Raw genomic sequence first — 26,525 nt, 5'->3', positions numbered from 1 at the left:
AGGCCTCTTAGGTGCAGAAAGGGATGTTGGGTTCAGGAGTTGGCCCTTCTGCAGCTGTGGGGGGGGGGGGGGAATGCCATCCTGTGGCAACAAGCTTCAGCTGCTTAATGGGGCTCTCTGGTTAGGGGGCAGGGGCAGGTGAAGGCTGATGTGCATGAAAAGCAGGGGCCACAGCTCAGACGGGTCCTTAAACAGGAGACCTTTTGCATCTTTTACTTGGTAAAAGATCCAGGTAGCAAGTCAAGGAAGGGGAAGGAGTGGCCCTTGGCTTCTTAACCCCTTTCAGGGTCACTTACCAGGCAGAGGGGAAACATGGATGGGATTGCTATAAATGAGAGGGCCAGGTCTTTGAGTGACCCTGTTGCTGGATTTCATTTGTTACATGTGCTCTGTCCTTTTTGCTGTTGTCATAATCATTTAGGCATTGTGTGGTTTTATTGTACTGTTTTATTTTTTTCCTGGACACTGCCTTGTGAGGGCTTTCCTGAGAGTCATTGCATCTTGACTGGCCTTCCAGGTGTCTGGTCCTTAGGGCTGCTGCTGCCCAGTTCGTGTTTCCCTTGACAGGATCCTGAGCAGTGCCCTAGTGTAGACTGTTCTCTCTTGGGCAAAGGCAAGGCTCAGGCCCAGCACTCCCTTGCTCAGGAGCTCCCCCTAGTCAGCAGGTGCACAAGGCAGGGTGTGCCTGGAGAGGTGCCCTCACTACTCTGTAAGCATAACTGATTGCTTCCATGCAATTTGAATTAATCTCATGCTTCAGGTGAAATGCAGCTAATCAGTGTAGACAAGAAGCTGAAATGGGTGCAATCAAATTAACATCACAGAGCTGGCACTTCAGAAAGCCCACCCTCTTCCCCTCCTTCCCCTTCCTCTGTTGCTGTTTCCATTTTCTTGCCGTTCCAGCCTGGGCTCAGGATGGAAGAACACCCAGAGCTGTGACAATTCCCTTTGTAGCCGCCTTATCTCAGCCCACCAAATGGGATCAGCCTCTTGTCTGCATCATGTTAACAAGGCACAGAAAGGAAGAGCTTGAAAGGAGAACAACGTTTTGCTTGGCGGGTGTGAAGGGAAGTGCTCTGGCGAGTGCCCTTTGCGGAGAGAGCTTTTACGCTGGGAATGGCCTGGTCCATTTCGGCCCGTGTTGCTTCATAATTGTTGGCATGGTTTCAAAATGGAAACCTCGCTGAGTGTGCTGCAAAACCCAACTCTCCTGGAAAGAAGATGTGTGAAGGGCTCCTTTCTGGGTGTTCATCCCTCTGCCCATTAACATGTGCAGCTCCCTACTATAATAGTTGACCATAGTCTAGGGGATGATAATAATAATATAATGATAATAATAATTTATTATTTATACCCCGTCCCTCTAGCTGGGTTTCCCCATCCACTCTGGGCAGCTTCCAAGAAAATATTAAAATACAATTGTCCTTCAGATATTAAAAGCTTCCCTAAACAGGGCTGCCTTCAGATGTCTTCTAAAAGTCTGTTAGTTGTTTTTTCCTTTGACATCTGGTGGGAGGGCATTCCACGGGGAGGGCGCCACTACCGAGAAGGCCGTCTGCCTGGTTCCCTGTAACTTCGCTTCTCGCAGTGAGGGAACTGCCAGAAGGCCCTCGGCGCTGGACCTCAGTGTCCGGGCAGAACGATGGGGGAGGAGACGCTCCTTCAGGTATACTGGACCGAGGCCGTTTAGGGCTTTAAAGGTCAGCACCAACACTTTGAATTGTGCTTGGAAATGTACTGGGGGCCAATCAAGACTGGTGTTATGTGGGATGTTCAGCAGCACCAAGGCCAGCCTTCTCAATTTCCTCAGTGCCCAAAGGCATTCCTGCTTTGTTGTCTGGGCAGTGTTTTGCTTGCCCTCCTCGTGCAAGTCACTAACTCAGAGACAGCTGTCTGTCACACAGTCTCTCTTTCTCTCTCTCTCTGACCTGGCGGCAGCTGCTGCTGCTGCTGCTGGTAGAACTACTGCAGATATTGCACCTTCAAAGTGTAACATGAGTGGTAGACCTTAAGGCGTCCTATAGGGAAGGAAAGGAGCTGGTAGCAGCTATTGCTGTGCCATTTGGAACTTGATGTTTGGGCAGCATGTCTGGCCAGGGAAGAAGAGAAGGCTCTGGTGGATGTACTCTATAGTGAGCTCCTCTGCACCAGTCAGGGTGAAAGCAGTTATGTGTGGGGATTGCAGATGAGTCAGTTATTTGGGAGCACCGTGAGCAACTAATTGCACCCACCCAGAGTAGCAGCTGATATGTGGCCCTCTTTGCTGCTCCACTGTTAAATGACCGGAGACAACCCATCATGCTACGGTCTGCTTACAAAGCCAATTGGGTTTGGGAAGTGGGACATCCACCGAAAAGCCATTTTCTAAAGCTCCACCTGGATGCTACCCAGAGAAAGGGCAAGATGCAGACATTGTACAATGGGCGTCAAGCCTCTTTCAGGCTGAGGGCAACATTGATCCATGATCAACCTTCCTGGGGCCACTTGCCAAAAACGACACAGCCAAAGTATAAAAGTGAGTGTGGCTACTTATTTTTAAAAGTAAAAACACATTTTGATATAACAGAATCAGAGCAGAGGGCCAGCAGGAGTGGCGACTTTAAAAAGGATAGAGGCAGGTTTGGGAGGGTTCTGGGGGACAAGAAAAAATAGTATTGTGGTATTGCAGTGAAAGTACCTCTTATACCAGTGAGTAATCTATATTTAGGGACGCGGGTGGCATTGTGGGTTAAACCACTGAGCCTAGGGCTTGCCGATCAGAAGGTCGGCGGTTTGAATCCCCGCGATGGGGTGAGTTCCCGTTGCTCGGTCCCAGCTCCTGCCAACCTAGCAGTTCAAAAGCACATCAAAGTGCAAGTAGATAAATAGTTACCACTACAGCGGGAAGGTAAACAGCATTTCCGTGTGCTGCTCTGGTTCGCCAGAAGTGGATTTGTCATGCTAGCCACATGACCTGGAAGCTGTATGCCGGCTCCCTTGGCCAATAAAGCGAGATGAGCGCCACAACCCCAGAGTTGGTCACGACTGGACCTGCTCAGGGTTCCATTTACCTTTTAAAATCTATATTTAAATAAATAAATAAAATGGACTGATTTGGAGGCGCTGGTGTGGGTGGGCACAAAATCCTGTTAGCATCACAATATTGCGGTGGAGACCTATGAGATCAGTCAGAGATAGATAGATAGATAGATAGATAGATAGATAGATAGATAGATAGATAGATAGATATTTTTGATAAATAAAAAACCAAAATGGGAGACACTAAACGCATTTTGTCTTCATGGCCACAAAACTCTTTTTGTCTTCATGGCATCACTGCAGGTAACACATAGAAGCAGTAAAGATTTAAAGAACCACAAAGAACCTGTTAGGGGACCACATGCACCCTGCAGTTAGCCACTCCAGCTGTGGAAGCCAGCTAACCAAAAATTGTTTGTTAGCATTTTGATTAAAAAACTCCCAGCAAGCATCAACAAAGCAGGAGCAAAGGAGCAATTACTCATCAGTAAAAGAACAAGGAGGCAGAGTAAAAGTGAAATGAATCATCCCATTAAAAGTGTGGGAAAACTAAAACCATTTGGTGCGTCCAAGTTACCCAGGTCTGTGGTCCAGGGTGGCAGTGGCCCCCCAAGCAATAGCTGTATGGAGGCTGCCCACTGCCAAGAGGACATTCTCCAGGCACCTGTCAGGAGAATTCTCCTCTGCCCATCAGTCCCAAAGGGGTCCCTCCATTTCCCACCTTGATTCTGGTCCCTTGTGACTTTCACAGAGCCATTTTTATTTTCCCTTGTGTTCCTTGTGACACCCAGAGGCTGCTGCTTGTTTCTGTTCTCATAAACCAGCTGGTGGCTTTTTCCCATTGCAAGAGGCTTCCTCCTCAACCCATCCCTTCTGGCTCCTCTGCACAGTCTGCGGCTGCATGCAGCATCTCTCTCTGCAGGCCGAGTTTTGTGGGGGGAGTTTCTGAGGCTGGGAGTCCATACAGCTCCCCGATACGCCTTCCGCGGTGTCCACACGTCACAAACGGGAGTCGCCTGCAAGCCAAGCTTTCCCCGGCTGCTAATTGAATTCCATTGCTAGGGAAAGCAGAGGAGCCGTAGCTCATTAAACCCTCTTGTGCCCCATTAGAACAGTGTGTGTTGCCTTTGCGGATTGTCATTACCATATATTATGGCACTGTTTGTGTATGCCGTGCATTTTTAAATCTCTGCTCCCTGAGCCTGCTTGGCTGTGTGCTCAGCTCCCCACCCCAGTGCTCTTCGGCAAAGCAAGAGCCAGGAGCAAAAGCCACAATGGGGGCATTCATGCGTGGCTGTGGTGCCTAGTGGGTAACTGGAAGTACATGGAGAAGCATGAGGGCAGCTCCAGCTGTGATGCTCCAGGCACTGGAAGGGCTGAAGTGGCCTTGTGGGCAGAGGAAGCCCCCCTGATGCTGATGCTGCACAAGCCGAGGGGGGTGGGCAGCAGGGAGCCCATGGATGCAGCCCTCCCCAAAGCAGGCAGGAAATAAGTGGGGCTGTGGGCCAGGAGGAGGAGGAGGTGCTGCCTCACCCCCCCCCCCGGTACCCACCACAGCATCAGACTTTGGCCTGGCTTTCCATTCTCCTTGGATCTCCTCTTTGCCTCTTTGCAGGTCAGGCAGGGGGAATCCACGGAGGGAAAAGGGCAGGAGGCTAGCCTGGGGCGTGTTCATTGATTTAGTGATTACTTGCCGCCTTTTGTGGGGTATAGGCCACCCAGTGCAGCTCACAACATTAGCTATACTAACACCCATAGAAATTAAATGTCAAGAGCAGCAATACTTGGTTCATTTGTCAGTTTATACCCCACCTTTCTTCAGAGCAGCTCAAGGCGGAGTACATTGTTCTCCATCCATCTATTCATTTCACCATCACAATCCCTTTGAGGAGGAAGGATTGGCTTAGGGGACAAATTCGCTCCCAAGTCCCAATCTAGCCCTCTTAACTACCACACTGTGCTGTCTGTCTGACACCATGCCGTTATAGCAATCCATTGCAACCCTTTTAAAATGAAGCAAATGAAATCCTGCACTTGCAGAGGCTCTCCCTGTTCTTGGGCTGCAGCCACCTCTCTTTGAACTCTCCTTTCTTCTTGGGCAGAAAGTTTCTGTAGCTGGCAGGCAGCATCCAGGTGGGTGCGCCTGGGAACCCCGGCATCGATTGGGTTGCCCGCCAGAGTGTGGCGTCCAGCTGAGCTCCGTCTTGATTAACTGGAGCAGGAGGGTCATTAAAGGCTCGTTACTCCAGGAGGCCTGCCAGGAACGCAGCTCCTCAGCAGAACCTTTCCAAGAGGGGGTGTGCTTGTTGATGTGCTGGCTCCTTGGCAGCAGGAAAAGGATTCTGGAGGGAGGAAGGGAGGGAAGCTGGGCTAGAGAGGACCACCTCTCCTTTCTGTTCCTGCACAGGTGGTGGTGACCCATGTGGAAGAAGAAGAGCATAAGGTGCTTCCTTCTGCTGAGTCAGACCATAGTGCCACCTAGCTCAGAAATGTCTGCCCCCCCCCACCTGTGGCCAGTCTTGGTCTGGAGGCCATTTGCCCCAAACTGGGTGACGTCAACTGGTGGGCGGAAGGGGGGGGGATTCGGTCCTGCTGGGTGCTTCTTCACTGGTGCATCTCCTACGGGGAACATGTTGGTGACCCCCATGGGTCATGTTTGACAGGTGGGGACCCCACAGGGTAGGAAGAACTGGCCCACTGGCCAAAAAGGTTTCCTATCTACAGTCTGCGCTGACAGAGTTTCAGGCAGGAGTCTGTCCCAACCCTGCCAGGCGATGGAACATGGGAACTTGTTCCACCTGCTGTTTCATCCCAACTGGCATGCCCAGGTTGGCTATGTGCACTGTGGCTAGGGAGAGCTGCAGAAAAAGTGCCGGCAGCAAAGGTGGCTTCTCCTCTTGGCATGTGATGGTGGTTAGAGAAGCCGCACCTACCAGGGTTCTCTGTCCTGGGGGCGGAGCAGGGGGGGGGCTTCCGGGGTGATTGCTCATGGTGCATTTGGGCATAGGGGGTGTGCTGCTCACGTCGCCCTCCCCGAGCCAGCCCTGTGCTGCTTTGTGTGGTGTTGCTTCGGTGGCGAGGGCTGCCTCTGTTCGCTCTCTGTGCCCTCCCTTGGAAACACTCCTTTAAGCGGCTTTGCAATGTTTCCATGGTGGGGCTGGGCAAGGGCGAGCGGAGCCTGCTGCCCCAGGCTAGTCCTCGCCACTGAAGCAATATAAGCCCTGGGCGGTGTCATTCTAGTGGCTGGTGGTGCTTTGGTAGCCAGGGCTGGGCTGCTGCAGTGGGCTCTGTTTGCCCTCTGTGCTCCACCCCCAGTGAGGGTTTGCACCCCAGGCACCGGTCCCCAGGCATGCTCCACCGCTGCTCTGTCCTGTAGCCCTGCTTGATCAGAATGACAGGGGAGGGGGCCCAGCAGATGCCAGAGTTAGCATTGCCAAGGTTGCAGGTTCGCCCCCTGTATGGGACAGCTGCATATCCCTGCATTGGACTAGATGATCCTCAGGGTCCCTTCCAACTCTTCAATTCTATGATTCTTTAGGGGCTGCTTGGTTCCTGCTCCTCCCCTCCCCTCCTCCCCTCCCCTCCTCACCAACACCCCAGCATCTTCGTCATCCTCCTCCTTGCTTATCAGGTGTTGGAGGGGGTGGAACAGATTTGGAAATGTCCCTCCTTTGCCTTTTATTTAAATCATGGCCCTGCACATTAAATCTCCAGCATCTGCAATGCAAAGTCAGGCTGGCTTGTTGCTGTGAAAATCTCCCTCTGTATTCTAGCCAGGTTCCTCTGAGTGAATTATGCAAATCTCTGATGGAAAAATATTCCAGGGCACATCCTTGAGAGTGTAAAACCTTAGTCAATAATTCATACTCGCCTGTCTCTGGCTGCGGCTTTTTCTTCATTATAACTTGCGCCTGGTTATTTGTCTTTCACATTTTATTGTATATCTGGGTGTAATACTATGCATTATAAAATTTATCTGCTTCATTATTTTATGATCCCTAGTTGTATAATGCCAGGCAATGTCTCCACTTCTGGCTGCAGTGTTCAGTACTGAAAGTCTCTGGTTGTTGGGGAGGCGCTTGGCCGCCTTGACAAAGCTGGTGATACTGTATCATGGAGACTGAGGAGCAGGAACCCCCCCTACATGTAGCACCCCCCCCAACTGGGAATTAGAGTGAAGTTGTTTACTTTTGCATATCCAAATGCATCTGCAGAGACTCCCAGGTCCCTGTGCTAAGCCAAATGGATGCAGTTAATGCTTGTTCCGGGAGTGGGGGTGGAGGGAGAGTCCACAGCTGGACTCCTGCCCCATCCCATTTGTTTGCTGGGCTCTTGCCCCTGGACTCCACCCCCCCACACACACCTTGGGTCATGTTAGGGCCTGAGTGTCTCCCCAGTCTTGCCTTGGCTAGCCTGCGGAACCAGAATGGTGACATAGCAGAGGGTAAAGCTTGGATGTGGGTGGCACTGGGGTCTAAACCATTAAGCCTCTTGGGCTTGCTGATCAGAAGGTTGGCAGTTCGAATCCCCGCGATGGGGTAAGCTCCCGTTGCTCTGTCCCAGCTCCTGCCAACCTAGCAGTTCAAAAGCACACCAGTGCAAGTAGATAAATAGGTCTTGCTGAGGTGGGAAGGTAAACAGCGTTTCTGTGCGCTCTGGTTTCCATCATGGTGTTCTGCTGCACCAGAAGCGGTTTAGTCATGCTAGCCACATAACCCGGGAAACTGTCTGTGGATAAACACCGGCTCCCTCGGCCTGAAAGTAAGATGAGCGCCGCAAACCCATAGTTGCCTTTGACTGGACTTTACCTTTTTTAAAAGAAGAAGAAGAAGCTTGGAGCATGCCAGGAGTGTGGTGGTGGTGCCAGGGGTTGAGCCAGACTATGGGTTGTGGGTGTGGAACAGCTGAGTATAGTCAATAGGTTTCTGGTTTTCCTAAAACCCTGGAGAGCAGCTCTGGACAAATCTGGGATTAATCCTTCTTTCCTAGTTTGTTGGAACTGGATTTTGCCTTCCTCCCCCGGTTCCCCCCTCACCCCGACAGAGCACTCCTTTGCTCCACCTTCCTCAAGCCCCTCTCTAGTTGTACAACACACACCAGTGCCCTGGTCTTCTGTTTCTTCCTCTTCCCACAGTCCCTGCCATGATCACCTCTCACCCCAACACCACCATTGCCATCAAGGGGCAGGCCAAAGAGCTGAACTGCACGGCCCGCGGAGAGCGGCCCATCATCATCCGCTGGGAGAAAGGGGACACCGTCATCGACCCAGATCGCAACGTCCGATATGCCATCGCCACCAAGGACAATGGCGATGAGGTCATCTCCACACTTAAAGTGAGCAATGGGTGGTGGGGGGTGGGTCGTGTTGGGTATCTTGTCTTTGTGCGTAGGGCCTGATGATCCTGGCTGATTCCCATGGCAAACTGGGAGGTGGCTGCTGAGAGCATCCCGCCACCCCGGTCCTTTGCAAGGTGCTGCCATTCCCTGGACAATGTGGAAGAGTTCCTTTCTGATCCAGTTGGAATGAAAAGTGCTTTGCTGGGAGGACAAGTGTACCTATGAGTTGGGGCAAGGGAAGGAGAGTGCAGCCTTTTCAGGCCTTCCCCCGCACAGACGGGCTCGTTCTGAGAGAGGGTGTCTTGTCCACAGCTCAAACCAGCTGACCGCGGGGACTCCGTTTTCTTCTCCTGCCATGCAATCAACTCGTATGGTGAAGACAGAGGTCTCATTCAGCTCACTGTCCAAGGTATTGTGTTTCCAGTGGAGCTGCTCTAGTGGGTATTTGTGTGTGTGTGGGGGGGGTGTGTGAATCTGTTGTCTTCAGTTTTGCATGTTTCCAGTCCTGACTTGACTTTCTGCATCTCTTTATGATTCATTTTTTTAACATCCTCATGAAAATTCATCAGCATTTTGATGCAAGTCATTTCCCCTAATACACTGCATTTTTGTACATTATTTTCACTAATTATGCATGCTTATGCATGTTGTCCATTAATATACTTTTTTTGGGGGGGGGGTTGAGAACTGTTCTGCAAAACATATATTGTTTTGGGAAGTGTGAATTTATTCTATATATGTCTGCGTTAGAAAGAGAGTACTTTTTAAAAAAGACTTTCAGAAGAGCACCAATAAGAAAATGGCACATTCTTCTTTGCGCAGGCCATCAAGATTGCAACCACCCATTGCAGTCGTTTACTGATACCGTAGTAGTTCTGTAGCGCTACTGTTGGCTATTCGACAGAATGAGAAACATCAAGGAATACCAATTTCTAATTTCCTGCTCACATTATTTTTCCTCTATGACCTGTGGAAAGAAGAACTTGAGCACAGCTTCTCTGTGTGTGTGTGTGTGCGCACGTGCCCAGCCTTTTACATAGACCCAGAGCCAGCCCAAAGCAGGATGTGAATGAGTAGTCTACAAGTCAAAGGGCGGAGAGAACCTCTTAATTATGTGGTGGAAGTGGTGCCATTCTATGGAGGCTAATATTGCTTGATCAGCCCCCACTTCTTTTTCAGGGGGTGGATGGGCAGGCAAGCCTAGCAAGCAGGCAGAGCTGTTCTGGGACTGGGTGACTGAATGGGTTGTATTTCTCTTTCTGACTCGTTATGTTATCCCCTTGCAGAGCCACCAGACCCTCCCGAGTTGGAGATCCGGGAGGTTAAGGCCCGGAGCATGAATTTGCGCTGGACGCAGAGGTTTGACGGCAACAGCATAATCACCGGCTTTGATATTGAGTACAAGAACAAGTCTGGTAAGCTGCTCTGCGAGAGGCAAAGCCATGAGTGTGCTTGGGTGCAAAGGGAGGCAGCCCTGAATGAGCAGCTTCATTTCTGCTTTGAAGAAGGAGCCTAGCACACGACTCGTGTGCCCTTCAGGATGCTTCGCAAACTTCATCTCAGTAATATTGCAAGAAATGCTGTTGTTACATTGGTTAGCAGCAGAGGGAAGGGTGAAGTTTGGAGAGAGAGGCTTGCCTTGAGACCAAAGTGCAATTTGAACTGGGGGCTTCTTGCCTTGCATTGGTGTTGTAGGTTGCTAACTAAATAATGTTTGCAATAAAAAAAAAGTGTTGTTGGAAAACAGAGTAGCAAAAGCCCCCTGCCACCACCCCCTCATCCCATTGAACATAAACTGGATCAAACCAAATGGTGCCATTTGGTCCAGCATCCTGTTCTCACAGTGGCCAACCAGATACCTCTTCTGGGAAGCCCCCAAGCAGGACCTGAACGCAACAGCAGCACTTTCCTCACTTGCGATCCCCAGCAAAGCGTACTGTCTCTGACAAAATCGTTGTGACACGTCGCTTCTATTTTCCAAAGAATACTTCCAGCTGAGGCAGCCACCTGGCCTTGCAACCCAAGACCGTCCTGCCCAGGAACCATCAGAAACAAGCTCCTGTGTCTTAAAAGCAGCACCTCTATTTTACCAAAGCTGCTGGTTCCTATTTAAGCAATGGTGAAAATCTGCTCTGGCACCATGCCCTCCTTCACAATAATAGCCAGTGTCTACCTCCCCCACTACCTCCCCAATGCCATTGCCAACCCAAGAGGAGGTAGCTGGGGCCATTGGGGGGGTGAAAGTGGAGCCAAAGAGTGCATTGGGGCAGCTGCAGAAGTCAAGGGTGAAGAACGAGTGGGTGGCAAGGCCACGGAGGGTGTTGAAACTAAGGGTGAGTAGCTGTGTTGGATCTAGGACAATCGGGGTGTAAAATCACATGGCTGTGGGTGGATCATACACACCACTTCACACCTTTGCCCTCAAATAAGCAGAATTAATAACACCAGCAACAAAAATAATGTGTGCAGTCCTTTCAAATGTTCAAAGAAACCCCCACAATGTCATTGTTCTAATCCTTGCAACAAACCTGTAAGGCATTTGACCATTACCATATCACAGTTTTGGCTCTCCTCGTATGCAAACACAAGGAGAAGCAGGGACCACTGCCAAGTCTCAACCCCCCCCTGCAGTGCATCACCTCAAATTGCGACTTCTGGTCATAGGGGGAGGCAAGGAGCTCAGCACATGCAACTCTGCTATACATCTGGGTGTGAATGGTGGGCTGCATGTCTCTCACTAGCTCCCTCTTCCTTCCAGATTCTTGGGATTTTAAGCAATCAACTCGCAACATTTCCCCAACTATTAACCAAGCCAACATTGTGGACCTCCACCCGGCTTCCGTTTACAGCATCCGCATGTACTCCTTCAACAAGATTGGCCGCAGTGAACCCAGCAAGGAGCTGACCATTAGCACTGAGGAAGCAGGTACTTTTCCTCATGCCTCCTTGGCAGGCCTCAACCTGCCTGTCTTCAGCTTGCAGCTCACTCTAACCCCCACCCACCCACCCTGCACAGCTTGTTGTAAACTCAAACAGGTAATTAAGACGGTGACCCTAGTGATGGGGAAAAGGTGGGAAAGAGGGAGGATGAACCCAAGATCAACAACAACAACAACAACAACAACAACAACTTATTATTTACCCTGCCCATCTGGCTGGGTTTCCAACAGAATATTAAAAACACAATAAAACATCAAACGTTAAAAACTTCCCTAAACAGGGTTGACTTCAGATGTCTTCTAAAAGTCAGATAGTTCTTTATTTCCTTGACATCTGATGGGAGGGCGTTCCACGGGGCGGGCACCACTACCGAGAAGGCCCTCTGCGTGGTTCCCTGTAACCTCACTTCTCACAGTGAGGGAGCCGCCAGAAGACCCTCAGAGCTGGACCTCAGAGTGGGACCTCAGCAGGATTCCTGATTTAGCCAGAGAACTCTTCTTCCTGCTCTGTAGAAGGATCAGCATTTGGAGAGCACATTTACTGGCCCCGTGAGACGCTGACCATGGTCCTGGCTATTCTGAAAGGAGGCACTCTCCTTTTGAACAGAGTTATCACCATTGCTTTTCTGATTAAGAATCCTGGGACATGATGTCACCCTGAGAAGTCTTAGCTGCATCACAAGACTACAGTAGTAGGGTTCTATGTAGGGATGTTCAATCTTCTTTTTAGTGTTTTTTTTGTGTGTGTGTACACACCACCCACCACTTTCTGGCGTGCATTGGTCATGCTTGCAAATTATGTGATATGAGGCAAACACATCAGTGCCTAAATGTCCAGTGGCAGTTGTTGCCTGTGCAAATAATATTTAGGAGGGCATTCTGCTTCTCAGCCATTCAGAGTAAAGCCTGCAGAAAATCATTAACAGAGACTCTTGTGGTGCCTTGTTATGGCAGAGGCTTTTGTGGTTCAAGCAGATTCTAGTTCACCGAAGTTCATTGTGCCTTAATAAAAGTACTTCTCAGCTGCTTAATGTTTTTTCTTCTTCCAAATTACCAAGTGGTGTACCAACAATACAAAGCACCATAAAAAAGTAAAACCATGTTGATGTTAAAAACAAGGCATCTTTGTGACGCCACCTCTGCTTTCACAGCTCCAGATGGTCCCCCCATGGATGTCACCTTGCAGCCAATGACATCCCAGAGCATCCAGGTCACTTGGAAGGTATGTGCATGTTCAGATGTTAGTTACTTATTCAAATCATTTACTGTGTTGGTGTCAGGGCTGGTTCAGTTGCAGGTCGGCACAGAGACTCAGAGATGAGCAGTAAAGTTGACTCTTTATTCAAGGAAACAGAGACACCTAAAGTGAGACTGGCCCTGGTAAAAAGTTGCCAGAGCTGACGATCTGAGCCCCCCACTTTGCCCTAAGTCTCCTCCCCATCTGGCTGTTTCCCCTGCAGTCGTAAATTCCTTTGGGGAGGGTCCCCCTGCGCCCTCTGTGTTCTTTTTTCTGCTACATGCAAAAGTCTCCGAGACCTTGGAGTCAAGGGGAGAGGTGAGCTGAATACAGTAGGACCGGCAGGCTCCTGTCAATCTGTTGCAGCCTCAGCCCCCACCTCCTCCTCAGCTGTCTGTCCTGTACCTGCCGTGCTTTCTGCCTCTTCTTCCTCTCTCTCACTCAAGCCTGTTGCTTGTTCAGTATCCAACCATTCTGCCCCGCCCCCAAATCCTCTGACCTGTCTTCCGTATCCCACCACCACTCTCCTGGCTTGGAGCCTTCCTCTTCTGAAGCTTCCCAAGAGGGTTCTCTGGCTGGAGCTTCCCACTCTTCCTCATTGTCCAGCCACTCCCTGACAAATTCTGGCTGCTATAGTGGTGGTGGTGGTGTGTGTGTGTGTGTGTGTGTGTGTGTGTGTGAATTGTATGTGCTCATATGAGAATGTTCATGATTTATATGAAATGTTAATGATATAATGCATTTATGTCTATGTTTTTAAATGTAAGGGAGACCTTGGTAACAAGCAACTAATAAATCTGTAGGATGCTCCCTTTATTTGAATTCTCATTGCCTGTTGCAGAGTAGAAAGGGAGGTACTCTGCTGTGCCATCTTCCTATGCTGGCTAGGCTTATGCTGACGAGAAGGAAGCCAGGCTAAGGGTGTGTGTGAAGGTTTCATAAAGAGCCTCCAGCCCCATTTGTCTGCATTGAGGCCAGAACTGGGGCAAAAGGCTTGCGAGGGGGTGACCCGCTGAGCTCATGGCTGAGTGGAGATTTCGACTCAGGGCCTCTTTGGGTCATAGCTCTGCACTCTGCCTTCATGGCAGGCTTGGCCTGGATAACCTCATTGTGGAGGTAAGCCACCATGCAGGTATCTCACCTTTGCCAGATTCTCATTCTTCCACAGATTTTTTTTTTTTTTTTTGCATGTGGAATCAGGGCAAGGTTGGAGCAGAAGGCGATGACAGAAATGTTAAGCTGCGAGTTGCCTGCCTACAACATGCTCAGGCAAAGGTCGATAAAATTTAGTCTCTGATTTATTTTCCAGAAGCTGTATAATGAAAAATAAAATTGATTAGCGAGTTAGGAATCAAAATGAAGCGGCCAGTCGGTAAATTTAGGGTCCCAGCATCTCTTGCTTGCTTCCGCCTCTCCAGTGATGAAAAACAGATTAATGAAAAATAAGATTCACTTGAAGCATAAGTCACTCTGCTTTAAGGTTGTTTCAACAAGATGGATCACTCCAGCTTTGTAACATAAATTTGCAATCAGCCCTATTGATTTGTTAATGCTTCAAAGAAATATTGTTAAGATCGATTTAGACCTGGTCTTCTGCATTTTCAAGGCCGGCAGACCTGGTTGTGTTTGGGATTTTGTGTGGGGTTTTTCCACCTCCAATCCAAATCATCCAGTTTTGGAACAACTTCTGATGAAATGGAGCCTTTAGCTTCATCAGCCCAGTCTTATGAAATATTCTGTCAATAGGGATTCTGTTTCAATTTTTAAACACCTTATGAAAACTCATCTATTCCTTCAACTTTCCATGATAGTTAGCCAATGATACCTGACTTTTAATTTTTTAAGTGTTTTTATTTTATCTATATACTATTGTAAAAGGGACGCGGGTGGCGCTGTGGTCTAAACCACAGAGCTTAGAGCTTGCCATGTTGGCAGTTCGAATCCTCATGCATGGGATGAGCTCCCGTTTTTCGGTCCCAGCTCCTGCCCACCTAGCAGTTAAAAGCATGTCAAGTGCAAGTAGATAAATAGGTAAATGATGTTTCCGTGCGCTGCTCTGGTTCGCCAGAAGTGGCTTAGTCATGCTGGCCACATGACCTGGAAGCTGTCTGCGGACAAACGCCGGCTCCCTCGGCCTATAGAGCGAGATGAGCACACAACCCCAGAGTCGTCCGCGACTGGACCTAACGGTCGGCTGTATCTTTACCTTACTATTGTAAACCACTTAGGATATAAAGGTAAAGATAAAGGGACCCCTGACCATTAGGTCCAGTCGTGACCGACTCTGGGGTTGCGGCGCTCATCTCGCGTTATTAGCCAAGGGAGCCGGCGTACAGCTTCCAGGTCATGTGGCCAGCATGACAAAGACACTTCTGGCGAACCAGAGCAGCACACAGAAACGCCGTTTACCTTCCCGCTGTAATTCTACTTGCACTTTGATGTGCTTTTGAACTGCTAGGTTGGCAGGAGCAGGGACCGAGCAATGGGAGTTCACCCCGTTGCGGGGATTCGAACCGCCAACCTTCTCAATGGCAAGCCCTAGGCTCAGTGGTTTAACCCACAGCGCCACCCGCGTCCCCCGTTTTAGGATATATAGGTATATAAATATTTTAATAAATAACATAAATGAAATTTCCTATGACATGCACCCTCTTTACAAGCTAATCAGAGACAGCACCCACACATGCAGGCATACAGTCCACAAAGTGATTGTGTCAGGTTAAGGAAACTGGAATGGGGGAAAAGAAACAATTCTAAATTCGCAGAATGCAGTTATTATGGGTGCTTCATACCAGAGGCTGGTTATTTTCCAACTTTTTAAGTCCAGACTGGGTTCTGGAAAGAGAAACTCCTACCCACCCAAAACATGCAGGCTTGCAAGTTGTCCTGGGACACTCTTCTGCCTTCCCACCCCACCCACTACTGCCCCACAGTATCTCTATGCCAGGGGACAGGAAACTTTTTCAGCAGGGGGCCAGTCCACTGTCCCTCAGACCTTGTGGGGGGCCGGACTATATTTTGGAAAAAAAGAACAAATTCCTATGCCCCACAAATAACCCAGAGATGCATTTTAAATAAAAGGACACATTCTACTCATGTAAAAACACGCTGATTCCCAGACCGTCCATGGGTCGGATTGAGAAGGCATTTGGGTCGGATCTGGCCCCCGGGCCTTAGTTTGCCTACCCATGCTCTATGCCCTCTCTACCTCTGCAGGCCCCAAAGAAGGAACTCCAGAATGGGGTGATCCGCGGCTACCAAATTGGCTACCGGGAGAACAGCCCTGGGAGCAACGGACAGTACAGCATTGTTGAGATGAAGGCCACAGGGGACAGCGAGGTCTACACCCTTGACAACCTGAAGAAATTTGCCCAGTATGGTGTGGTGGTGCAGGCCTTCAACCGTGCAGGCACTGGCCCCTCGTCCAGCGAGATCAACGCCACGACGCTGGAGGATGGTGAGTGCCCAGAAGTCCCCAGGCTGTTCTGAGGATCTTTTTCTCCTTGTCTTGGGAAAGGTCAGGGTTTGTATGATGTGTCACAGCACTTTCCCACTTGCACCAGAGGTTGCAGTACCACCAAAGGTTTCTGCAGTCTGTCATGCACCTTCATCCAAGCTGAGTGATACATCAAAGCGCCGACTCTCAGATTTCAGCTAAATTCCAATCTCCCAGCTCCAGCATGTGCAAGCCTCCTCTTTGTTCCATTGTTTGAAGAAGGTGGGGCTTGGTGGTCTTCTCAACCCACTCTTGATTGGCAGGGGGCTTCCAGATGCTTGCAAATGTATGGCACCCCTTCCTGCTACGTACCTTGTGGGGGGGTGAAAAATGAACCAGGAGGGCAAGCCAAGCCACACGGTGGGTCTCACTAACTGCAAAAGCCATCTGGTCAGGCGGCTCTTTGCCGTGCCAATGCTGCTCTAAATCCATTGGCAGTGAGGTTGCTGGGATGGCTGAGGGTGCGGGGAGGCACTTAATAGCAGGTGGTAGCTCTCCTGCCTGTTTCCAAGCTTGATCACATTATAAACTACCCTGTGTCTTCACTGTGCTCGGATAACTCCTTTCTCGTATGGTTGTCAGTTCTGAGCATAGAAGGGATGGTGCGCAGAGGCAGATGTGTCTCCATTACTGTGGCTGGTTTTCTGTGGCCCCTGGTCCCCAGAAGGCAGCCCTGGCTGTCGTGTGTGTACTTCTTTCTGACTGGCTGGTGGTTGGGCTTCCTGAGCCAAATGGCTCCGCCTTTCTCTTCGGCATGCTGATCAGTGGCGCATCCTTTGAGAAAGGCGGCTCTTGCAGCTGGGCGAGTCATGGCAGCTGCTGCCTCTGCTGCTGCTCCTCCTCTTCTTCTTCCCAGGATTCTTCCATGAAGCACCTCCTCCGGGGTTTCGCCAGGGAGAGATCGGCACTGGCCTTGGAGTCATTTTAAAAGCAACATAAAAGTTTCTTCCTCCATTTGCTCAGCAGTTTTTCATACTTAATTAAGGCCCTCATTAGCCTGTCAGAGCACGAGCATTTCCTGGCTAGATTAGCACTCCTCCTGGGGTATTCAAGGGTCCCTGTTTTAGCAATAGTGTCTTTCCATAATTATATTACCTTCATTTTGTTCAAACGGACTCTCTATTAGTTTATAGCACCCGGCCCCTAATTACACGGTGCTTACGGTTTTACACCTAAGTAATATGAAACAATAATCATTTTCAAAGCAGATCATTAGGATGATGTATCATCATTTAAATGCTCATAAAAATTAGAGTTCTGTCTTTGGGGGCAGTGGGATCTCATTACCTTCATCCCGCTTGCTTGCCTTCCTCGCTCCGTCTTTTGTTCTTTTCTTCCTTCTCAGGGTTTCTCTCAAAATTTGGGGGTGTTGTAAAAATATATGTGCCAGCGGATGAGCTGTGACATGGGCACAAGCACCCAGGGGACTTCTGGAACTTTTGGGGGGGCTGTTGTTGCAAATGAATGAGTTGCTGAGGAGTGAGCAGGAGGAGCCCAGCAGGCGCAACCCTCTCCTCTCTATGACGGGTGCCTGGACAGTGTTGGCAGCAGCAATGAGGACTTAGGGTTGCGCTCCCTTCCCTGACCCACCTTTCTCTTCTCAGTGCCCAGCCAACCGCCTGAAAATGTGAGGGCCTTGTCCATCACCTCCGATGTGGCTGTGATCTCCTGGTCGGAGCCTCCAAGGAGCACCCTCAACGGTGTCCTAAAGGGATACCGTGTCATCTTCTGGTCTCTCTACATGGATGGAGGTGAGTTGGCAATGCCACCCTCTCAGAGCCTTTCAGAGGTCTCTGTCTGCAGAACAATAGTGATGGTGCACGGCTCTCACCCCTAGCATGATTCTTATACACAAAGAACCTCATTTCTTCTAGGCTCTGCAGTCTTTGCGCCAGTAGAACTGGCTACAAGGGGGAGGCGGGGAGGGAATAGGGGACCTACCTGCCTTCTCCTTCTTCTGTGTCTCCAGCACCTGAACCTGATGCACACACCTCCAGGCACAGCAAGCGCAGGGCAGCTTGGAACTCACTGCACAAAAAGACTCAGTGGCTGTGCCTGAGTTGGAGCTTTTCAGGTGGCAACATGGCATGGCCTGAAAACTCTGGCTGTTTGGCAGACCCTAGGAGTGCTCTCATTTCCCTTGAAAGTGTAGCTGTCTGTTGGCTACCTGCCCACCTGCCCCCTGCAAGGCCTGCCAGCCTTGAACTTAATCTACACACCTGTGAACTGCCAAGTCAAAGTGATCAGGGGCACCTTTCATAGAAGATAAAAGAAAGGCCAATCTAAAAGATGCTCACCATTTCCCTTAATATATATCCAATTGGAACAAGGGGTGCACTTGATTCTGTGCTTGCTGTGGAAAGGCTGTGCAGGATTTCCTGTTGGCAGGCTCTGCCAGAGGATCACTCTTCTTCTCTGCTGTGCCCATCCCGCCCAGCTGTGTGGTGCTTAACTTCGAGCTGGACACTCGTGTGCTCCCAGCCTCTGAAACGTCTGTCAGCCTGACTTCCTTCTACTTTCTATACAGAGTGGGGGGAGATGCAGAATATCACCACCGTCCGGGAGCGAGCCGAGCTGCGCGGCATGGAGAAGTTCACCAACTACAGCGTGCAGGTCCTGGCTTACACCCAGGCTGGTGATGGTGTCCGCAGCAACGTGCTCCACATCCAGACCAAGGAAGACAGTGAGTGCTGGACTCTGAGCATGTGTGTGTGTGTGTGTGTGTGTGTGTGTGTGTGTGTGTGAGAGAGAGAGAGAGAGAGAGAGAGAGAGAGAGAGAGAGAGAGAGAGAGAGAGATTGAGAGATTGGAGAGGTTCCTTGATGTGGCCATAGCTTCTCCTCATTGGTCTTCATAGAAAAGTCGTGGCAGCTTGCTGCCCTCTGCTGGCTGCTGGCTGTCCATGCAGCTTCTTTTTTATCAGAGATGTGGACAATGGTGCCTTGCTCTGTATGTGTCTTGTGTCTAGGGACGTCCTATTCCATAATGAGAATTTCACTATTTATACCCCGCACATCTTACTGAGTTGCCCCAACCGCTCTGGGCGGCTTCCAACATATATAAAAACTATGTCCCAATGAAAATAGGGACGTTCTATTCAATACCCTCCAACATTTCTCTGCTGAAAATAGGGGTGCCCCAAGGAAAAGCGGAACATTTCAGGATCAAATCAGAAACTGGGACGGCTTCTCTTAATCAAGGACGCCCCTAGAAAATAGGGACACTTAGAGGGTGTGTGTGTGTGTGTCAAATTGACTTGTTGCTCAGTTCTGTCTCCCTCCTGCCCCAACTTGTCCCCTGCTGAAGAGATGCTGCTTATTATTGTTGCTACTACTATGATTATTATTAATTTTCTGCAGGCCAGGAAAGAATGGGAAATTTCAGGTAGTCCACTTCTTTCAGGTGGTCCACTTCTTTCAGAAAACCTCAAAGCAGGTGGACAAAGCTTTTTGCCATCCTTGGCTAGTATGTGCTCTCCACCCCCACCCCCACCCCCCACTTCCCTTCTCCCCAGCAACTTTATACTAATAGTGTGTGTTAATTAGAACTAAGAGGGTTGAGCTTGGAGTGTGAATGGAAGTGCCAGAGGCCTGCTGCAGGTTGATTCCAGGAAAGGGGGGGGGAGTTTGATTGCCATTTCACTTACCTTCGCTGCCAGGCATGGAGGATGGAACTCCTTCTGGCGAGAGAGAGCAAGGGGCCTCACTGGGTCTCTCCAAGCACTGCCAGGTCAGTTGCCTCTGCTGGCTGCAGGTGACACCCTGTGGGGAAGCAGAGGGCACACGCCTTCACTTTCTTCAGGATAGCTGAGACTCTGGCCTGCAGGGCAGAATGAAGAAGGCCTTAAGGGGAGGGTGGGATAGCCAAGGGAAATAAGTGGTTAGAATTCATAGTTGGCAAGATAGATGGGGATGGGGCACCAGGGTTTTCATAATTTCGAATTTTGCAAGATCAACCCATTGTGTGTTGCAGAGGGGTTGGCAGTATCTGAGAAGGGCTAAGCAGAGTTTTTCTTCACCCCGGCATGGCTCAGGGGTTTTGCTCTTTTCCTGTTCGAGTGGGGATGACCCACCTTGTGGACAAGTCACAGGGACCTTCCTTGGGGCTCCAGCCAAAGGGCAGGAGCCTGGGAGCCCTTGCCTGGGAGCCCTGGCAGCAGCAGTCTGAAACGAGCCTGGTTCCTGGTCTGAGCCACTATAGTGGGGAAGATGCCAAATGGAGGAGGGCTTTTTTCTGCTTCTGCAGGATGAGAGGCTCTGCCAGGTGCTTCCTTTTGTCCTGCTTGGAGTCTCTTGTTAAGCGGGCTGCAACGAGTGCCCTGCCCTGAAGTCTTAGAATCATAGAATCATCGAGTTGGAAGAGACCACAAGGGCCATCCAGTCCAACCCTCTGCCAAGCAGGAAACACCATCAAAGCATCCTTGACATATGGCTGTCAAGCCTCTGCTTAAAGACTTCCAAAGAAGGAGACTCCACCACACTCCTTGGTAGCAAATTCCACTGCCGAACAGCTCTTACTGGCTGCCGAACAGCTCTTGGCTTCCTTCTGCTGCTCTCTGGCCTCTTGCTCCACCCAAATGACAGGCAAGACTGGAGTTGTAGGTTTTGTCTTTGGCCTGCGCCAGCCTCACTCCCTTCCACCGCCACCCCCCCTCCCCACCACCCACATCTCCATATCATGGGGTGGTTGAGTGGCTTAAGTACCACCCCTTCCTCCCCAGCTGGATCATCCCAGTCAGCTCAGGTCTCAGTGCCCTCATTTAAAATTAAAATCTGTCTCATTCAGCCTCAGCCATGAGACTGAAGCGCCTGCTTCTGCCAGAACAAATTGTGTCACTGTTTTCTCTCCGCACCCCCTCTTCTGCCCTTGGTCCTCCTGGGCTTCTGCTTTGTCAAGCCTGAGCTTAGGTGCGTGAGCTGAGCTGGAAGTCGGGCTTGGTGGCGGGGCTACATGAACCAGATGCTTTGCATCTTCAGAGTGTCTTCCCCCATCCAAAGAGGGAGCATGGGGCAGCAATGGGGAGAGAACAGCAGCAGAGGAGGGCAGGGGATGCTCCATTGAGAACAACTTCTAGTCTAACAAATAGGGATGCTAGGACTGTCTGGGTTCACAGGAACACATTTGCCAAATTAGACAATACAGGCATGTCTGCTATGTGTACCTCTGGGGTTGCCTGCAATGTCTTTTCTTTTTCCAAAAAAGAAAAGAAAACAAAGTTAATGGGTAGTAGAGCGCTTGCATATTGCAGGGACCATTGTAGGTATATCTGAAGGAGCAACTGGGTTTGGCCCTCCTTTACCTGCCAGGCATCCCTTTGTAGGCCTCCTGCTGGAGCTCAGACCGAGGGTTTTGTCCTTGCTGTACTCTCCTCTTGGTCCTCTCTTTAGTGGAGCTGCTGGGGAGTCAAAGCAGAACCCTGTCCCTGGCATGTGGTGCTTCCCAGGCCTCCCCTCGGCTGGCTGCTTTAAACACCGGGCATCCTCCTTAACAACCAAGAAGCTCAGCAGGAAAAACTAGCAGGATCCACCATTTGAGGTCCAAGCAGATGGTCAGGGGTATGTTGTAGACCAAAGGAGATGACCACCAACTTCAGCTGAGGACATCTCTGAAGAGGGGTGCTCTGCTGCCTCCCCCCTGCTTTTCCTGGGTTTAGCAGGAAGGAAAGGTCAGGGTGTGCTTGATGTTGGCACCAGGGCCAAATTTCTGTAACACATGGGTATTAAGGGTTTGCCTTGCAGGAAGCCTGGGCATGTGGCATGGGGTGGGAGCCAGGAATAAAATCTTTGGGGAAGGTCCTGGGAATGAGTGCTGCAGCCCCTGTGGATGACTCTGGGGGTGCAGCCGCTGCTGTCTTGTGCCCTAGAGGTGAGGATGAATTCCTGTCCTGTCATTTTTTGCTGCTGGATGCTGCCAAGGGTCCTTCTGCTAGGGAAGCAGCTAGGAAGGGCATTTGTTGATCATTCTGTCATCCTACTTGGAAAGGCACTGCTGTTTTTTCATTCCCAGTCCCCCGTTTCCTTAGCCAGTCCCAACAGAGACTCACGAATGTCCCGCCAGAGTTCCAGCCTCCCTGCATCCTTTGCCAGAGCAACCACATCTGTACTGTTTTCCCACAAATGGGTCTCTGCTGGGCTGCTGGGGCAAAGGGCGTTTGGACAAGCAGATGGTCTGTGGCTGATTGGCATGAAGAGATCCAAGAGGGCAGCTGTTCCCTCACTTGGCCATTCCCTGCCTCCTCTCCTTGCCCAGGTCAGCTGGTGCACAGATGCATTTTTTGAAGTGGGGAGCTCTGGTGTGCTTGTACTCTGCAGTCAGAATTCGGCATCCTGAGCATCTTGTGGCACTGCTTATGCGGTGCCCTGCTGAAAACAGGCATCTGCTTGGTGGAGCTCCACATTCTTGCACTTGAATCTGACTCTGCACACAGTTGAGGCTGTCCAGTTGCTGACATGGTGGCCTTGTGTGAGATGCTGGTGTTTACGTAATTTGTTTTAAGCCAGAATTTGAAACCTTCTTCTGACCTGGGCTGCTGCATGCAGAGTTTCTCTGCCTTCTGGAGTAAACACATCCAGGCTGCTTCTTAGAGCCTTGGCCAGTTCATCTTTTGGGGAAGGGCTGTGGCTCAGTGGCATTGCAGACACTTTGCATGCAAAAGGCTCCAGTTCCAACCCTGGCAGCCTCTGCCAGACTGAGTAGACGGCAGTGAGGCTAGACAGACCAGTGTGTAAGGCAGCTCCCTGTGTTTCCCTCGTTGGCCAGGCTTCGTGAAGTTGGCTTTCTGTGCTACCAGCGGTATCATTTCAGCTTCCTCCTCCAGCAACACAACACAACTCCAGCAACACAAAGCAGGCAGCGTGCAGGGCTGGATATCAGTTGCTGGGGATCACAGGTGGAAAGGGTAGCGCTGTGGCACCCAGGCCCTGCTTGGGGCTTCTTAGAAGAGGCATCAGGTTGGTCGATGTGAGAACAGGATGCTGGACTAGAATCATGGAACTGTAGAGTTGGACAGGACCACGAGGGTCATCAAGTCCAACCCTATGCAATGCAGGAAACTTTGGCCCAATGTGGGGCTTGAACCCACAACCCTGAGATTCTCTACTGACTGAGTTATCTCAGTCATTTATTATTATTATTATTAATTATGCCCCCGTTGGTCTGATCCAGCTTCAGGCCTTACCTGGCATTCTTTTGTGGAGAGGTTTCACATCCGACCTCTGAATTCCCAGTTAGGACATGTCAACAATGTTTGTTTCATCTCTAAAAATAGTTCTCAGGTTTGGGAGGCTGGGGAGAGGTTAGTATCTGCAGCAACCGATGGAGCACTGGTAAGGAGCCCATGGCCCCCAGGCCCTTTATCACAGTTAGATCAGGGTCCCTCTGGTCCTACTCTGGGTTTGGGAGGGGGAAGAGGTGGGTGAAGTGGAGTGGAGTGCAGGGTAGGGTGGGGGTGGGAGGGGGAGAGAGGAAATGAAAGAGAAAGGTGGCCCCTTCCACTTTAGGCTTTGGTTCTGCCCATATCCAGGCATGGTCCCAGTTGACATTTGCCATGGTTCCATAGTCCTTCCTAGGGGGAAAGGGCCTTGGGTGGCCTAACCTTTTTACTTCAGGTGCCAGGCGAAAACATTCCTCTTCAACCAGGCCTTTGACTGATTAACATTCTATGTCCTTTTAAATGTGTTTGTAGGAGCGGGTGGTAGTTTTGAGTTTGTTTTGCTTTCGTTCTTGCTTTTATTATGCATTTTTGTGTTTTTTTATCTCATGTTTTTGTGCTGAGATCCGCTCTGAGATCTTTGGATGAAGGGTGGTATAAAAATTAAATAATGTAAATAATGTAAACACTTCCCCTCCATGCCTCCCCATTTTTAAATTATACAGTATAAAATTGGTACACAAAACTTAAACATAAAATAGTTAGATACAAGCTGAAAATTCTGAATACCCAGTACATAAATCACTTTCCCAACCTACTGTTCATTTATCACGTCTTTAAAGCTGCACCATTTCCCCCATCTGCCCTGCTCCATGCATTTTCCCCAGGTCTGTGGGCTTAGGAACCCTTCCTTCACCCTGACTGGCCAGGCCAGCCTTCCTCAGCTGCCTCTGGCACCATCAGCGAGGAGCAGCACGAGAAGCCCTTGTTGGAGCCCCTTGTTGCTTAAATATTTACACCGCTTGCTTGGCCTACTTTGGAGTCCATTAAGCTGCTCCCAGGTGCCTCTCAGCCTGCCTATTCCTGTGGCAGGGAACAGCCTTGTGGCTTTGAAATCTCAGACCTGCCATCCTCATGGAGGCATCAGTTGCAAGGAAGATCCTTCGACTGCTTGCAAAGATGGTGGGGGAGCAAGGATCCAAGGCATGGGGATTAAAAGCCACTTGCTCACAATGCAAAGGGTGTGTGCCTGTGTGTGTTATTCCTTGGCATCCAATGCAGAACTACCGGTACTTGTGGAGTGTGAAAATCCAAACAGGGGCACCTCCTAGAGGAACCTTGGTCAATGAGGTGCCCCTTAGATGTTACAGCTCTGATCAGCCTCAGCCATCAAGGCTGCATGATGATGGGACTGATGGGAGTTGTAGCACCAGGTTGGCAATGGCTGTCCTAGAGGAAGATCTCCTGCCCAGGTACTGCAGGTGTGCTACCCCCACAGGGCCACCTTTGCAGGCCACCTTTGCAGGATGCAGACTTCTCTGGGAGTGACCTGTTCAGCCTGCAAAACCTCCCTTTTCCACCTGTAGGCTCTAGTGCTGCTTGGCTGGGAAGGAAGGACCTGCTGCGATCCATTTCTGCTCCTCAAGAGTCACTCTCCCCTCTCTCATTCTTTCTCACCCAGTTCCTGGTCCTCCTGCTGGGATCAAAGCGGTCCCTTCTTCCTCCAGCAGTGTGGTGGTCTCTTGGCTCCCCCCCACCAAACCCAACGGAATCATCCGGAAGTACACCATCTTCTGCTCCAGCCCAGGCTCCGGGCAGCCGGTGAGTTAGGCACAATAAGCATGAGGGAGGGAGGGAGGTGCGATGCCATGTTCCTCTGAGTGAGAGATGCTTGAGTGACGGAAAGATAGCACATCTATTCAAGAGGATATTCTCAGTCAGTCCTGGGATGAGGAAGAGGCACAATGTTGTGATGCACGACATCTCTCCTCCCTGGGCTTGCTTTGGCAGGGGGAGGGGATACCACAGCTGACCCTTGCAGGTTGCAACCTCCCCAGCTCTGACAAATGGTGGCAGCATCCTCAGGGCCACCTCCCATCAGGCCGAGGGCTGCAATGGGCTGGGGCCGCCATGGGTAACCAGGCCCCGCACATGCCATAGTTATGTGGTGGTGCAATCCTGGCAGCGAGCAAAGCCATGGGCTCCTTTGCTAGAACCTTTGCAGAGATTTAGAGGCAGCAGCTGCAACAACAGGAACTGCTTGGGTGGCATGAGGGCACTGGCTAACCTGTTTTGGATGGGAATGAGAGGGAGAGGCCAGTTGCCTGTCCTGGCCTCTGACCTGGCACCATTTCTGCCTTGCGGGGTGTCACTGCGCTGCTGTCCCCATGCAGTGGGGGAGTATGGGAGGGCAGCAAGGAGAAATGCTGCGCCCACCCACCATGGGGTAAATCTGAATCCCTCCCCAGGCTTGTAGGGGGCAGGGGTATCCATGTGTGGGGCTCACAGTCTCCTTTGCTGTCCCCACCCATTGTGCTCTGGAGTCCCTCAAGGGAAGTCCTGCAAGGGAGGCAGGCTGGGCAAGAGGGTCTGCTTATCAAAACCTCCTACTCAGGTTCATTTCAATATCTGAACTGCTGGTTTCCAGGGCAACATAATCTTTTCATCAAAGCAACTGGTAAAACCGCTGGGACCCAATATTGTTTCCTTGGCATCTTGTCAAGACTGTCATTTGGCTTAAAAATTATGTATGCAATGTAATATTTATGTTTGCATATTTAAATATTGGTTAGGTTTTAAATATACTCACAATGTACATGCGTGTGTGTGAAGTGCAAGTCTCCTGATGAGCGCATGAATAAAATACATGCATGCCAGTCAGGGATGATGTCTGGGGTAGCTGCAGAGAGTCATTTCTGTGTTCTGAAGCCCAGAAAACAAGCTGCTCCTCACAGCCTTGCAGTGTCTTGTTGGAAGGCCAGCAGCAGCTTTAGACTAAGCCCACCTGACTGGCCTCTCCCAGATTGCTTCACTGAAGGTGCTGGCATTGAACCTGGGGCTGTCTGCTTCTTACCTGCAGTGGGCTTCATAAAGCGGGGTGGGGTTTTTGTTCATAAGCTCCCTTCTTACTGATGCATGGCCTGGCTGCAGATAAAGCACACAAACACACATACATTGAACCTTTTCCCAAAATACTCAGTAGAGCAGGTTAGATATGAACTGAGTTGCATTAATTGATGTGCACTTGGGCTCGAAATGCCACATGTAAAAGCTCAGAAGTGCGTTTTTCAAATTATATCCACCTGCGATTCCTCATCATGTGTGCGCACACACAAAAAGCCATTTCCCT

The 26,525-nt window shown here is 50.3% G+C and overlaps 1 protein-coding gene across 1 annotated transcript in view; it reads left to right on the top strand.

Moving 5' to 3' along the window:
• The window catches only part of DSCAML1 (DS cell adhesion molecule like 1), a 160,113-nt gene that overhangs the window by 122,860 nt on the left and 10,728 nt on the right, over positions 1 to 26,525 (top strand). The window contains exons 12-20 of the mRNA XM_060268502.2: positions 8,153 to 8,352; positions 8,668 to 8,764; positions 9,642 to 9,770; positions 11,114 to 11,281; positions 12,446 to 12,516; positions 15,748 to 15,988; positions 17,632 to 17,778; positions 18,555 to 18,710; positions 24,858 to 24,997. Coding sequence (XP_060124485.1) covers positions 8,153 to 8,352; positions 8,668 to 8,764; positions 9,642 to 9,770; positions 11,114 to 11,281; positions 12,446 to 12,516; positions 15,748 to 15,988; positions 17,632 to 17,778; positions 18,555 to 18,710; positions 24,858 to 24,997 — 1,349 coding nt within the window. The remainder of the gene's footprint in view (positions 1 to 8,152; positions 8,353 to 8,667; positions 8,765 to 9,641; positions 9,771 to 11,113; positions 11,282 to 12,445; positions 12,517 to 15,747; positions 15,989 to 17,631; positions 17,779 to 18,554; positions 18,711 to 24,857; positions 24,998 to 26,525) is intronic.

The sequence above is a fragment of the Zootoca vivipara genome, chromosome 14, assembly GCF_965207765.1.
Source record: "Zootoca vivipara chromosome 14, rZooViv2.hap1.1, whole genome shotgun sequence".
NCBI lineage: Eukaryota > Metazoa > Chordata > Lepidosauria > Squamata > Lacertidae > Zootoca > Zootoca vivipara.
The sequence above is the reverse complement of the archived record's forward strand: the minus strand, read 5'-3'. Positions and strand labels throughout refer to the sequence as shown.